The sequence below is a fragment of the Desmodus rotundus genome, chromosome 7 (assembly GCF_022682495.2).
Source record: "Desmodus rotundus isolate HL8 chromosome 7, HLdesRot8A.1, whole genome shotgun sequence".
NCBI classification, from domain to species: Eukaryota; Metazoa; Chordata; class Mammalia; order Chiroptera; family Phyllostomidae; genus Desmodus; species Desmodus rotundus.
Window position 1 is genome coordinate 65,783,666 of NC_071393.1, and position 16,202 is coordinate 65,799,867.

At 39.9% G+C, this 16,202-nt stretch overlaps 1 protein-coding gene across 1 annotated transcript in view; it reads right to left on the minus strand.

The window, feature by feature from the left end:
- Positions 1 to 16,202, minus strand: part of RPGRIP1 (RPGR interacting protein 1) — a 76,627-nt gene that overhangs the window by 26,566 nt on the left and 33,859 nt on the right. The window contains exons 4-11 of the mRNA XM_045202138.2: positions 15,760 to 15,833; positions 14,076 to 14,221; positions 10,304 to 10,464; positions 9,698 to 9,841; positions 9,083 to 9,233; positions 3,753 to 3,937; positions 3,246 to 3,449; positions 2,425 to 2,563 (exon numbers count right to left, since the gene is read on the minus strand). Coding sequence (XP_045058073.1) covers positions 2,425 to 2,563; positions 3,246 to 3,449; positions 3,753 to 3,937; positions 9,083 to 9,233; positions 9,698 to 9,841; positions 10,304 to 10,464; positions 14,076 to 14,221; positions 15,760 to 15,833 — 1,204 coding nt within the window. The remainder of the gene's footprint in view (positions 1 to 2,424; positions 2,564 to 3,245; positions 3,450 to 3,752; positions 3,938 to 9,082; positions 9,234 to 9,697; positions 9,842 to 10,303; positions 10,465 to 14,075; positions 14,222 to 15,759; positions 15,834 to 16,202) is intronic.

Consider the following 16,202-nt stretch of genomic DNA (forward strand, 5'->3'; position numbering starts at 1 on the left):
AACTCTAAATCATTAGCATTTTAAATATTGCGTTCGTCCCCTTCTTTCTCTTCTTCATTTGTGTCGCTTAGACATCTTCATTTTATCTTTTACCTCTCTTTTCTTCCCTTTGTATTTTCCATCTTGTTGTCTCTCCTTGCTTTATTCTGGATGTTTTTCCAACTCTCACTTCACTTGTGTTTAATCTACTTTTAACACATATATTTCTCTCAAATTTCTGCATTTAGCAATTCTGTCATTTCTATGTTAATTTTGTTATTTGCAATGTATTTGGCAAACATTTTGCAATTCATTCAGGAAAAGAAAACAACCTATAAATGGATGCCAAAAGTATTATGTAAAATTTGATGAAGAACAAGATATCTCTATAGCCTCAAAATATCTTCTCACAGATTACTTAACAATTACAAAGGGAAATGATAAATTTATGGTGGGAAATGATAACTTTATGGTGAAAAATCCTGATAGATGCTTTAAAACAATATTTTAAATATTTATTTATTTTTAGAAAGATGGGAAGGGAAGGAGAAAGAGAGGGAGAGAAACATCAATCAGTTGCCTCTCAAACACACCCCAACCAGGGACCAAACCCACAACCCAGGCATGTGCCCTGACCTGGAATCAAAACAGTGACTCTTTGCTCTGCGGGACAATGCTCAACCAACAGCCACAGTGGTCAGGGCTAGCAAGTGCTTTTTATTTTATTTTATTTTTTTTAAATGAGGGAGAGAAACATTAATGTATAGTTATCTCTCACACACCCCCAACTGGGGACATGGCCCACAACCCAGGCATGCGCCCTGACCAGGAATCGAACCTATGACCCCCTGGCTCACAGGCTGGTGCTCAATCCACTTAGCCACACTAGCCAGGGCAGGCAGATGCTTTCCTAACTAGGTGATCAAAGTTAACATCACCAATAATGGGACAAACTGACATCAAGTACCTCCTAATGTGATTCAGTGAGTACACAATATTACTTCTGTACTATTCCTGTAAAAAATCCATGACCTGGATCTAATTATGAAGAAACACTAGACAAATCCACATTGAGGAACAGCTCACCTATACTCTTCAAAAATGTCAGCATCGTGAAAGACAAAGAAAAAATGAGGAAGTGGTCCAGATTAAAAGAAACTAAAGAGACATGACTAAATGCAATATATTATCCTAAATTAGATAAGGGGGAAGAAGCCTACTACAATGAACATTATTGGGACATTTTGCAAATTCTGAAAGTAGACTGGATGTTAGGTAACAATGTACCCAGGTTAAATTTGCAAACTTAATAATTATACTGTGGTTATATAAATTACTTTTTCTTACTGAAATATACAGCAGTAAGGGGGCATAATGTTTGCAACTTATTCTCAAATGCTTCAGAAAAAATGTTAAAGCAAAAAGTGGAAAAATGTTAAAAGTTGATGAATTGGCATGAAGGCTTTGTGTGATTTTTGGGGGTACTATTCAATTAGTTTAAATTCTTTTAAACCAAAATTTTTTTAAAACTTACAATATCAATTTTCATAGCTCCAGTTCCTTGCTGAAATTCTAAAGTTCAGTTTTATCTCCATGAAGCTGGTCAACACAGTTGTTATGCAGGTTTGTCTGACACTTCAGTATCTGGTATCCCAGTCACACTGAGTCAGCCCTTGTCCCTCTTATCCTGTAAGTGACCTAAGCACAGTTCTGCCTCTCAGAGCAGAAGAGGCTCAGCATGGGGTTGCCTCCTGAGGTCCTAGACCAGGGTGGGAAATTCTGCCTGGGACAGACACCAGTCAGACTACATCCCATTTCCCTAAACCCAAGTCCACCAAAAGCATGGTTTTCTCTCTCCCCAACTTCTTCCAGACCAGCAATGTCCCAGGGCTGAAGCAGTTCCAGCTCACCCTCTCTGAGTTCCAATCATTCCTTCATCTAGGTTTGGTAATTCTTCCCTCTCTTATTGGCTCTTTAATCCTTTTAAGAAATATTAAGATTTAAAAAAAATATTAACCTTAGCTTTTTAGTTGTCTTCAGTGGGAGAGCTGGTCTGAGTGACCTACTCGGCTATACTATAACCTGAAATCATGTCTTCTTCTCACTGTAACACAAAAGTCTTGCCTTAATTTGCAAGAACATCACAAATGAGACAATCACACTCCTCCTATTTCTTTGTAGCCATAATTCACAAAGACCCTGGAGTGAATTCACATCTTAAAATTGCTAGGTAACTAAACTTATTATAGCTAGCTTTAAATACATAGAAAGCTACTTTCTTTGAGAATTCCAACTTTAATTGGCCTAACCAGCACACTGAGCCTAGGGTCTTCAGCACTAATTTTCCATGAAAAGTTTAGCAATGAAGATGAATGAATAAAGTAAATGTCTTGATAAAATAATTCAATGATTAAATAGGAAAATAAGATTTTAAAAAGACTATACCATTTATGGGATGTAGGGCTTCATTTTGTATCAGTGCTGAAGGGGATGATGTCATTTCCTCTTCCTTATGCTGGCTTTTTAAATCATCATCTATGGAGATTGTAAGCCCTGAGAACTTCCATTCAGTGTAGCTCACCTGCTTCAGAATAAAAACAACAAATAAAATTACATGTAATTATGGTGTATACGTATAATAATTCAATACAGTTAATAATCACATAAAATTACACATTAATATATAATCAATACAATATAAATTATTATAACATAATAATGTAATATATAATTATATAACATATAGTACATGTTTACAATCTCATACATACATAATTCTAGGTGCTACATAGTTACTTTAATCCAATTTCCTATGAAGAAAAAGCAGTATCAGGTGTGTAGTAGGTGTTCAATAAATACTCATTCTTTAATTTATTTTGATTACAGTTGAAGTGGACTGGTTAAAACTGTGGCACTAAAGTTCTAAGGATAAATTGCACATTACATAATCTCTTGAATTAAATTACATTGAAATGAACAGTCCAGAGGTTTATTTAACTACTTGAGCTTTTGGAAACACACAGTAGCCACAGAAAGCCATGATTATTGCTTATCTTCTGTGTCTGCTTCTTCCCTCTTTCTTCTTCCTTCCTTCTTCTTCCTTCTTCCTTCCTTCTTCTTCCTCCTCCCCCCTGCCCTCCTTCTTCTTCCTTCTCCCCCCTCCCCTCCCCCTCCCCCTTCTTCTCCTTCTCCTTCTTCTTCTGAGAGTAAATATTTGGGGATACTACAACCTGCATTTTAGTTCCTCAGGGTTTCTAAGGCCTTACCTGTAGTGTATTTCCATTTAAGATGTTACGACTAAGATACTCCATCCTGTTTCTTCCTTGGAGGTCTGTTCTTCTGCCATGTTTTCTTCTTGAGTAGCTTGCAACCTGGTGTTCCCTTTCCTTTCTTTGTCCCACGTGGGGAGGTTTTCTCTTAGCTATATACTGGTCAGCTTCAATAGGAATCTCAGCAGATACCACCTGGTCCTAAATACAAGGATTAGAGACAGCCTTGTAAGACGATAGTTTAACAGCCTTGATACTTCAGAAAGGAATTTGTAGGTTAGCATTAGACTCCATTTCTCTCCTGCCATAGAGCTGAGAGATGCCATCTCTCTCTTCTCCCCACAAAAAACCCGGAGATTGGCTTCATCAAAAGCCTCACGGCGTTATGAGGGATGCTGATTAAGTCTTCAGAACATGAGACTTTCACAGAAGGAACTTCTTTTCCTCCAGTTTTAATGCTGTCTTCTTCAAATATGTCCCACAGAATTGGGGGAGGTCTGGTACCTGGGTAGGAAAGGAAGTCTTTTCCTTATCAGGTGAGATATCTAAACTCTTGTCCACGCCATTCTCCTCAGTCTGAGCTTCTGGTTTCAGGAAGTTTTCTGGAGGTAGGTAGCAAGACTTCCAATCCAGTTGTAACTGAATAGATCCATTGGGTTTCCCCACAGGGTCAATGAGGTTAAAATCACCTGAGAGACACATAGACATTAATAAGATCTGATCAAATAAAATAGACAATAAGCATTTATTAGCACCTTATCTATTCCTGTTTTTTAATTTCACCATATTTTGTTTGTAATTAACCTTTATCAAATAATCATGATGATAATACATTCAAAATTAACATAGAATGGCCTTGCATATTTATATCCCCATAGAATATTTACTTCAATTATTCCTTTAAAATATTTGCAGGAAAAGATGTGTATCTCCAGATTTGTAGGAAGGGATAGTCAAAGGATATATGGAGAGGTATAGCTTGCTTGTCATCAGTCACCCAGTCAATAAGCAATATCATTTTATTATTACTATTACCAATACTAGCTATGTCTTAGGCATACCCAGAAAACCACTGTCTTCACTCAAGAGGTCCCTACTTCTGAAATAACAAAAGCCAGGAAAGCTTAAGCAAATGGCTTTCCCCAAATGCCAGACTTTTGATTTGTAACACTGATTAATATAACAGATGACTCACATTGTCTCTTCTCTCTGGCAAAGACAAGTTGAGAGCAGAAGTGTCAGCTTTTTTTTTTTTTTTTTTAAAGCACTGTGGTATTGTGAGGAGAGAGGCCTCACACACTTCCTGGAAAATCCAGATGCTTGTTAAACATGGTCAGTATACTGGCTGTCCCCAGCCACATTTCCTAATGAGAGCATGGATACCCCTGCATCACCCTTCCAGGGAGTTTACCCTTCCCAGGTGCACCTCACAACCCCGGGTATGAAAGTAAAGTAAGGTTGTAGGAAGTTAAGCTCCATGTTGAGGGGGAAAAATTCAAGAAATTTCCCTTAGTCATGGTATAGCATGGAAATCTTGCTAACTTGTGTCTAATGTAAAGGACGAAAGAGAATGATGGAGGAGTGTTAGGAGCACAGTTCATAATCTGATATCTAGTTGTGTGCTAAGAAACAATAGGCCTTAAGTAAAGACAAACGCTAGGAAGCACTACACAATCTGAAAATGTTCAGATAGACTTTAGGTTGGTGGGTCTACCCACTCAGGAATCTTGCCTTAGGTTTTGAAAAGAAACAGAAGAAACCAATGTTTCCATGTGATTAGGGAGGTTCTAGGTCTTCTCTGTTGCTCTTAACAATATGCTAAAATCCTTTCAGAAGGTTTTAAGAGAGACTGTTCCAAGCAAGTAATCAAAGAAAAGTAGAATTAGGACAGGAAGACAATACTGGGCAGAGACCTTAAAAATGCAGTAATCCTGAACTCCCACCTTTAATGGATTTGTTTTGTGCAAGAGGCAACAAGGGCACTTGAACTTTGCCGAGGTACGAGCCAAGCTCTGAGTCTTCATCATCAAAAATGTAAATAGACAGGGCCTCCCGCCTCAGATACTGATCCAGGTCAGAGGTCACAAGCACTGGGAATCGAGCCTGGTCTCCGAAGTAGGGATTGTTACTGGCTGGAATGATGGCAGTGTCATGGTCAGAAAAGTTGAAAAAGCGGTACATGGCATAGAGACTGGGTTGGCTTCCCAGCCATCGACTCTGGATGCCACAGCATCTGGTGATTTCCACCCGCAGCTCATTCTGATGCTTCCAAGTCTCCGATCTGGACTGGAGAGATGGGGGTCTTGGATGGAGGAAAAGGGTAGCCTGAGAGAGTTGTTGTAGGTGAAACCCAGCACCCTGACAAGTAAGAGCTATGACCTAGAGAACTGTCCAATCCTGACTGGGTCACAGAGAAAACTAATGACTTTCACCTGCCTGTGAACTGGCTCTGGCAGATGATTATCTGAGGGAGATGCTGGCACTCAGGCCTTATCTTGGAGAATGGAACAGAGAAGCTACTTTGTTCACAGCAGGGAGAGGTAGCTAGCTTCAAGGGCATGGTTTTATTTCAAACTCAGGCTTGACCAAGGAAAGAATCTGAACTAGTTGTGATGTGACAGTTTTTCTCTTTCATTCACATTCAATGTGAGAATGGAAGAATGGCTGTTCTTTTTTTTTTTTCTTTTCAAAGTTTTTTTTAATTTTAATTTTTATTGTTATTCAATTACAGTCGTGTGCCTTTTCTCCCCATATCTCCACCCCACCCCAGCTGAACCCTCCTCCCTCCCCCACCTCCACCCTCCCCCTTGATTTTGGAGGGATGGGGAGAAAAGGCATACAACTGTAATTGAATAACAATAAAATTTTTTTAAAAAAAAATTAAAAAAATAAAAATTTTTTTTTTTTAAAAAAGGACACATGGAATGGGCTGTTCTTATGAGCTGCATGGCTGAGGCTCCTCTGAGATGCATGGGCTCATCCTTTTTCTCACCTCATCCTCCTGGGCCTGCCAGGCTTCACACACATTGGCTGACAGGTAGGCCTGGGCTTTCTTTCGCTTATTGCATGCCTGTAGGCTTGATCTTATGGGGAAGTGCAGCCTCATCCAGTATTCTAGCACCCCAAAGTCTTCTCCACCAGCTCCTGGGTAGCAGAAAGTATGAAAGGCATGGAGAATACAGATGGTGTGGTGAAGATCAAGAATAAAGGCAGAGGAAATGGGAAAGCACTGGAAAAGCAACTATAAACTTTGGGAAATTCTGCGTTAGTCCCAGGAGCTGTGGGAAGCTGACAGCACTTACCAGTAAGTGCGACAGAGCCATGGACTCTCTCCACAGTCTCCAGCACCCTGTCAAAGCAAATCCATCCAGCTGCAAGGGTGTGGTGCTCACTGGCTAGCACCTGGTGAAGATCAAGCTGGGCTGAAGCCCCTTGAAGGTAGTGCAAGAAAAAGGAATCTGTCTCTACCACATACTGGGAGGTGAAGTCATATAGTGGCTGTGGTCCCACAGATAGTGGGGTACAGTGGGTTTCAAAGTCATAGAAGGGAGGAATAGGTGCAGAAGGTGGTAGGTTGAGGGTCTTCAGCCTGAGCCAGAGCGGCAGATGTCAGGAAGGCCTGGTGGATGTGCAGCTCAAAAAGATTCTCACTCTGATGCCTCAGAGGAATGTCCAATTTATCCTCATCTCTATGGGCTGGCAGTGTTTCCAGACATAGTGACATCTGTCGGGTACCATAAGCCACATCTTTGAGCTGTTCTAGAGGGGAAAGAAAACTGCCTTTCCATAAAAGGGCAGGGAGCTCTCTCAGAATAAAGGAAGGTGGACAGAAGGAGAATAGGAACCATGCTGAAAGTCCAAGTTGTGATTATTTAAGAAACCATGTGATTCAAAAGGAAAAGCAGCAGAATGATGACCAGGAGCTTTCAATTCTGATGGCTAAAAAATCCAACGTCTCCATAAGAGATATGGTTCAAAGTGAATGATTGGAAAGTAAACACTAAGCTAAGGAAAACAGTAGAGGCACGATTTCTTCTATCAATAATGTTTTGGCTTACAGCAAGGTCCTATGGATTAATTGGTAATTCCATCAGAGTAGCACTAGAAACAGAAAATATATTTCCAAAAGTTTGTGATGCTGGCCATGGAAAGAATAGAATTACAGTCACAGTAGCTATTACATTACATTGGACCCCACCAAGGAATGATTCCCCTTCTTCAGCCAGGTCAGTCATGAGAGTCTTCATTCTTTTAAGAATTTGGTTTCATTATAAAAAGGCAAAAAAAAATTGCTTTAACGTAAAGAGCAATGGAGTTAAAACGTGGGGGAGGACACATTGGAAAGGGATTGAAAATATTGGCAATGGAATGCAAAGATATGTGAGACAGTCTATCAAATCAGTGCATTACCTCCCATGTTCAACCAATCAGAAACTTTGATATCGGGGAGTATTTGAGTCTTTAGTGTGTTGATGGTGAAGTTCCTATTTAAAAAGTTAAAGTGGTAAAATAAAAATATTTTGGATACATTAGAATTTCTTCTTGTCCCAAATAAGTGGAATCCAGAAATTGACATCGATTTCTTAATTTATAAGATTAATGTGATTCAATAAAATGAATTTTAAATTTTGTATTACATGACAGAGGGTTAACAATCTTAGCATATAAAGAAATTCTACAAATCAATAAAGTACTATTAAGAAACAGATAAAGGACAGAAACAGGCAATTCTCAAAAGAAATAATATAAAAAATACAAAAAAATAATGTAAAATGTTTTAAAATTTTAAAAAGAAATAATACAAATAACTGGTAAACATATGAAAAACTCTTCAGCCTTACCAATAATGAAAGAACTATAAAGTTAAAGCAAATGAATCTTCAGGAGTAGATAAGAGTATTTATCCCACACTGTCCCAGGAGAAAGACCCTGAATCTGAAAGACATGAGAATTTCAATCCAAGGCAGGATTTCCTTCATTATATGGCAGTGACCTTGTAATAGACTCACCTCAGCATGGATAAATTGTGTCCCAGAATGTCCCACCTCTCTTTACTCTAGTTCCAGCCTCACTAAGTAGGTAACCTGCTCATGGGCTCTGCGTGCCAAGGAGAGGGCTGCCCTGAACAGTGGTTCCAAATATGCTCATCAATGCTCATCAATGGCATCAATGAACCAGCCACTGTCCCTAAAATAGCAAATGAACGTGCTGGCTTCAATATCAGTCTTTGATGAATTTTGCTCAGTCAGATCTCTCACCACTGGATATAATAACAAAATCAATTTTCTTGCATGGGAGGCTGAGACAAGATCCTAGTCAGAAGTGAATGTACCGAATATAGGAAGTTCCACATTATGAGATTTGTGTAAGTGCCAGCCTGCTGCCCTGTTATGCTGACATCCTCAAACTACAACAAGTTTAGAGACTTTTAGAGAGAAACCATGTAAAAGGATGATGAGAGATGAGTGATGAAGCTCTATAATCTCACAAGAACTGCTACGTAGGCCTGGGGTGAAGGAACAGTCTTGACAGAGGTAGTGTTTACGCCACCCTGAAGGCCAACAGTGATCTGCTGTCATTCTCAAAATGGATTCAACAATTGCTGGGCCCTGTGGAAACTCTCCAGAGAAATCAGAAAGAAGCTGATGTGATGGAGCAAAAGAAGCTGCTAACCATGTATAAAAACAACAAAGACGGTAAGACAAAGAACAGGAGGGGTAAGTTATATGCCAAAGACATAAGAAGTGGCCTTGCAGACAGATATACAGAGGCGAGCACAGATATTAGTGGTGTGACAGGCCCCAGGGTAAGGAAAACAAAGTACTAAGACTTGCCAGAGAGTGGGAGGCCATGGCTTCTTAAAATACCTTCCAGCTGCTTGATACGATTGTTCTTGAGGTCTAGGAGTTGATTCAACCTCCCCAGTTTTTCTTTGTGATCTTTGTTATCATTATCGGCTTTTGTCATCATTGCCTCCAGTTCTTCCTGAAATGAAATAATGTCTGAAATTTTCTGTCTCAGTGGCCCAGAACTAAAGAATCTAGATAAAAGCTGGTACTTGCTGGGTAGAGGAGACTCCACTGTCTCCTTAGCAGAGCAAATTCATCCATTAGGAAAAACTTGGATTCCTCATAGACCTCTCCAAGACCAGTAGTGCTATTAGTGCCATAGGGTAGCATTTTCCTGGGACTGGCAAAATTTAAACCCAGAAGATTCATACCTGCCATTTTCATGAGCTGGCCCCTTTACTGGGTTCTGTTGCCAGGTGCCATGGGCATGTGTGAGACCTCAAGTTTTTAAAAGGACAGCACTTTCTGTGTCTGCACAGGACAGTGTATCAATCACCTTGCATCAGCCCTGGAAACTCAGGTCTTGCTTTGGCCCCAATCTGTAAGTGGTTCCCATGTGCCTATGTATCTATCCCTGTCCTGCACCATCTTTTCTTGTACCTGATAACACATGTTGATTTTGTGCTGCAGAATAAGCATTTCTCTGGTCTTTTCTAGTTCCAGTGTGGTTTCTGCATGTGATACTTGCAATTCACTTAATATCTGAGACAGTTTCTTTTCTTCTTGGTTTTTTGGTTCACACAGCTATAGAGGGGAAAACAATGGTAGAAGGGAACATAAATATAATAGGTACAGCAATAACTATTCTCCATAAAGCAGTTGTTGGTAATAGTAAAATACTAGCAGCAGAATCTACTCTGAAATGAAAAAGAGGACTTGTGTAAATTCACAAGTGCTCGCTCTCCTACTTCCTCACGCTCAGTAACAGCAGTGAGGAAGGTATATGGTCTCTAATGGCTGTTTGCCCTTCTGCAGATGATTTCAAGTCCTCATCTGGAAAAGATTAAAAACATTTTAAGCTGTAAAGGGTAGGGAAAAATGTGTGGGGTTCATGAAGCAATCTCCATTCTCAATCTTCTCATATTCTTCCAAATATTGTCCTCAATCAGGACAAAATATTATTCAGTTAGTGTTCTAATCCCTTTATCTTCTCTGGGGATATTTTCCAGAGATCCCTCTAGATTGCTTGATTTAAAATGCACATACCTCTATCTGAGTGGCCTCTTGGAATGGAGCTGGGTGTGTGACTGATTCAGATGGCCTGTCAGGAGATTGGGAAATTGTGTCTTTATTTTGGAGGTTTTCTACTTCTTGTTCATGTTTCTGAAGCAGGTTGGTGACTTCAAGCTTCAGATCCTTGTTTTGAGCTGGAGGAAAGGTAATCCAGAAATTTGAAACTCTGTAGTTATCAGTAACTGTGGTTAAAGTTGGACCAGTATAAATAAAATTTTCCCACTAATGTTTAATTTATTTTATAAATTTACCCTTAGAGAAGCAGTTCTCTCATTTCTACAAAGGAGTTCTAGCTTATTAACCCAGTAAATGGAGTTGATGTTTGGGCTCCAAAAACAAAACAAAAAACACCTGCACAACTGTAGGGTGAAAGGGAGAACAACAACAAACAAAAAAAGAACCACTTGACCGACTGGGACAGTCCAAACTTTTTTGACAGCACCATCCAAACCAGTACTGCAACAACTTCTCTCCAAATCCATTCTGAGTTCTGTGCTATTGACTCTCTGTGGCACCCTCTCCATACCCTCCCCAGTCTGGAGGAAAGGTGGGCATTTGGGCATCTGTGTATGTGTGTGTGTGTGCTTTAGGGAAGAAAGGTCTTTGTTGTTTAGTGTGATCATTCCATTATCATGCATTAAACAGGGGGTTAGATTAGATTACTCTAACATCTTTAACAAGACTTCACTTGTACTTCATACCTACTGCAAGATCCTCAACATGTTTTCCTAGCTTTATCCTTTTATGGTTCCTGCCTCTATTTTTATTTTTTTAAATTACAGTTTACATTCAGTATTATTTTGTATTAGTTTCAGGTGTACAGCATAGTGGTTAGACAATCGTATACTTTACAAAGTGATCCCCCTGGTATTTCCAGTAACCAAATGGCACCATATATAGTTATTACAATATTATTGGCTAATTCCCTATAATGTACTTTAAATCCCCATGACTGCCTCTATTTTTTTTTTAAATATATTTATTGATTATGCTATTACAGTTGTCCCATTTCCCCCCCCCACTCCACTCCATCCTGCCCACCCCCCTCCCTCCCACATTCCCCCCCTATAGTTCATGTCTATAGGTCATACTTATAAGTTCTTTGGCTTCTACATTTCCTACACTATTTTTACCCTCCCCCTGTCTATTTTCCACCTATCATCTATGCTACTTATTCTCTGTACCTTTCCCCCTCTCCCCCTCCCACTCCCTTAATGACAACCCTCATGTTCTAGTTGTTTGCCTAGTTTGCTCTCATTTTTGTTTTATGTGTGGCCATTAATAACTGTGAGTTTGCTGTCATTTTTACTGTTCCTATTTTTGATCTTCTTTTTCTTAGGTAACTCCCTTTAACATTTCATATAATAAGGGCTTGGTGATGATGAACTTCTTTAACTTGACCTTATCTGAGAAGCACTTTATCTTCCCTTCCATTCTAAGTGATAGCTTTGCTGGATACAGTAATCTTGGATGTAGGTCCTTGCGTTTAATCTTGGGTAATGTAATTATGATGTGCCTTGGCGTGTTCCTCCTTGGGTCCAGCTTCTTTGGGACTCTCTGAGCTTCCTGGACTTCCCAGAAGTCTATTTCCTTTGCCAGATTAGGGAAGTTCTCCTTCATTATTTGTTCAAATAAGTTTTCAATTTTTTGTTCTTCCTCTTCTCCTTTTGGCACCCCTATAATTCGGATGTTGGAACGTTTCAAGGCGTCCGGGAGGTTCTTAAGCCTCTCCTCATTTTTCCAAGTTCTTGTTTCTTCATTCTTTTCTGGTTGGATGTTCGTTTCTTCCTTCTGGTCCACACCATTGAATTGAGTCCCAGTTTCCTTCTCATCACTATTGGTTCCCTGTACATTTTCCTTTGTTTCTCTTAGCATAGGCTTCATTTTTTCATCTGTTTTTCGAATAGATTCAACCAAGTCTGTGAGCATATTGATAACCAGTGCTTTGAACTGTGCATCCGATAGGTTGGCTATCTCTTCGTCGCTTAGTTGTATTTTTTCTGGAGCTTTGAAGTGTTCTGTCATTTGGGCCATTTTTTTGTTGTTGTTTGTCTTGGCGCGTCTGTTACTTTAAGGGGCGGAGCCTTAGGTGTTCACCGGGGCAGGGTAATGCTGGTCGCAGCGCTGTGACGCTGTACGTGGGGGAGGGGCCGAGTGGGAGCAATGGCGGCCGCCTCACTCTCCTCCGGCTTTCAATCTTTCACTCCGCTACCCACAATCAAACTGGGCCACTCTGGTGCTGGTTCCCGAGTGAGTGGGCCTGTGCACACTCTAGGCCCCTGTGGGTCTCTCCAACAACCTCTCCTGTGAGGCTGGGAGTCTCTCCTGCTGCCGCCCCAACTCCCACGGGCGTCCTCAATCAGAGGTTTGAGGCTTTATTTCCCTGAGCTGGAGCCCTGGGTTACGCGGTCTGCTTCTCTCCCCGCCGTTCGTCCGGTTTATCTGTGGGCGAATATGGTGCCGTGGGGTGCTACCCGCTGCTCTGCCTGCCCCGCTCTCCGCCACTCTGAGTCCGGCCCTCTGGGTTTATCTGTGCAAATGTGGGGCCGCAGGGTCTGCTAGTGCTCAGACTGCCTGCGCCATTTGTCCCACACTCAGCCAGTCTCAGTCCCGCCACAGCCACGCGAGTCCTCTCCACCCCGGTGCCCGTCTCCGCCCCTCCTACCAGTCTGGATGAATGTTTATTTTCTATTTTCTTGGTGTTGGTCCCCCTTGCTGTTCGATTTTCTGTCAGTTCTGGTTGTGCGAGGAGGCGCAGTGTGTCTACCTACGCCGCCATCTTGGTTCTCCCCTGCCTCTATTTTTTTGATGTCATAGTTCTCTTCCTTCACTCTCCTATGTGAATATATTAGAATATGATGAAATAGAAGTTTGATAAGACTAACTATCAAGGTATAGGCTAGCAAAAAGAAGTGAAACAAAAGTCTTTTCGATAGTATTTAAAAATCATTGGGTCTTTCTTTCAAACTTTATGTTTATTTCACTTTTAAGAGTCACTAATATATGCATGCTGCAGTAAAAAATATGTGCTACATCTCCATGGCTTACCACAACAAAATTAAAGTCTGTGCTCCAGAAGTCCAGTACGGATCAAGTCCAGTATAGATTCTTGGGAATTAATCAGCTTTTATTTTTTGGCTCTACTATCTGGACATGTGGCCTCTGATGCAGCTTATACAAACTAAGCAACTAAGACAACTCAGCCAAAAGGACAGGATGCCGAGCCACTACCCTGCCTGCTAATTGCCTCCTCAGTCAGGAAACACAGAATGTGCTGTTCTCAGTGTGGTATGCCCCTAAAAATCTTTGGTATAACTATCTACTGTGATCCAAGAGTTAGGATGGGGGAAATGGTAGTGGTACCAAAGAGCAGTAATTTGCTTCTCAGTTTCAGGTATCAGATGCTTAAAAAGAAAAAAAGCTCTCAGTAACCTCTAAAATGATTAATAAGAATAAAAGGCAGAGAACTTCATCTTCAAAACTTTCAATAAATAAAATAAATGTTTAAAAACATAATAAATTAACAATTGGCATCCTTTTAAAACAGAAAGTTCTTATGTAGAAGCAAGTGTCAGGTAGGAAATCATGCTTTCTAGATTGTGAACCTGATCTGGTTGCTGGTGTTTTGTATTTTAGTTATCCATGACCAAGTGGAGGGTTGGAGAAATGCTGGTCCACGTTCCCTTCTCCTACACCAAATGTAGAGGATGCCTCATTAGAGACAGCTCTTCAAGACCCAACCTACCTTTCTCTCTGGACAGCTGAAGTAAGACTTTTCTCTTCTCCTCCAGCTCAGCATCCAGCTGATCCTGCAACTGAGAGACTTTCTGCTGTAGCTGTTCTCCTACAAGCTCATTGCTCCAGTGAGGCTGATTACTGCTGTCCAGCATGCTGACCACAGGAAGCATGAAGGAGGGAGGGGGTCTTGTCAGATGGACACTTGAAGGTGTTTGATAAAATGTCTTTATTATACAGTTTCTGCATCTCCTGGGCCTAGCTCATCATTCATTACCCTACATGTTTTTCTGCCCCTCCTTTAATTAATTCCAACTGTCATTTACCAACTGCCTTGGAATTTTGGGGTCCTATTGAGTTCTTTAGTATCACTTCTATTTAGGTCTCAAATATCCCACTCTGCAAACAACCAAGTCATATCTATTTCCCAAGGACTTTGTCCAGCATGATGGCTTTCTTCAGTCAGGGAACTGCGTACCAAGACATTCTCAGGTCTGCTAGATTAGTCATGGGGAATGAAATGTTCCTCTTTTCCTTACATCATTCCTCCACCTACCATCACCAATGGCTGGTTTAGAGAATATTTGCCTTTTAACTACATTCTAGATTATTACACTAAAGGACAGGAAGCAAAAGTTTCAACTTTTCAGTGGCTGTGCACTGCACACACTATACCTAGCTATCAGGGCAGACCCATTTTGAGAGTAAAACACACAAAGGCAGTCCTTGATTGTTCACACAAGTGAAGTGACATTGATAATCAAATTATTATTTCTGCTTATGTCCTTTTTTCCTTTATCATTTTAAGAAATATGGTCTAAAAACAATTTATTTAGGCTAATATTAAGATTTCTTGGCACTTCCGGGTCATACATTACATGATGATCCAAGAAGATAATGTTCTGAATGATAGAGGCAAGAGGCCAATACTAGTGTTTGTAACAGGGAAGCTTCAACGTGGATAACCCCCAGACTAATTCATTTCACTGAGCTGTAAAACATCAGCTGCTTCTAGGATGCACCCATACAACCTCCCTAATCTACCCTGTGCTGCCTTCAACTAGTAAGAAAGCACTTTTAATTTTTTTTTAAATTCTGGGTATTTTTAATTTCAAAGTTAATACATGAATATATGTATGTTATAAAAACTAAAATGATGTGGAAGTATGTAAAATAAAAATAAAGGTGCCTCTTTACCCTACTCTAATCCTTGTAAGTCAGAGTTAATAAATTCTGTTGCGACTTCATTTTTCGTTTAACAACAGGCATACAGATCTATCTCATTTTCAACAGCTTCATCGTGTTTTATTATGTGAACACAACATGATTTATTTAGTCAATCCCTACCAAAAGAAATTTGGATGCTAATTACTTTTTACTATTACTAACAATGTAGTAATTAACATTCTTAATTTATAATATATTTGCATATCTATAATAAGATTTCTTTAGTTTTGATTCCAAAAAATGGAATTGCTGGCACAAAAGATATACAAAGGTTTAACATTTTGATAGATAGTGTCAAATTCTCTTCCAAAAAGACTGTACGAATTTATATTCTATATAACAGTGTTGAATAGCAATTTCCCCATGTCCTTATCAACAATATACATTATTTAAAAAAATGGAAAGGCACTTTTCTATAATCACCCATTATAACAAATAGTGCTCTGGGATGCAAACTTGGTACTCACTTTTCTAAGAGTTTGTCAAAATTGTCATTGAGCAATTTTTGTTCTTTTTCCAAATCTTCAACTCTTCCCTGAAACTAAGAATGACAACACAGTGACTGAGATAAAATTTTAAAATTTATTGCCTTGCACAAGATTTCCCTTTTCTGTTGCAGGGTGGGGCTTGGGTGGGGGGTTTTCTACATCTATCTCCCAGGTCTACAAGGAGTCACTCAGCTTGAAAGACTTGAACCAATTAAAGGTGGGATAGGAACTTTTCTTGGAATTAATGAGGATTCTTAGAAGTAAATTAACATGGTGTCTGAGTTTCTAGTGTTAGGGAAGGAGAAAACCACCAAAAAAGAGCAAAGACTTTGGAGAACAGACATAAGTATAAATCCCAGTTTTTCTCATAATAGTATAGCCTTGAGCAAATTATTTAACCACTTGGACCCTCATTTTTCTCA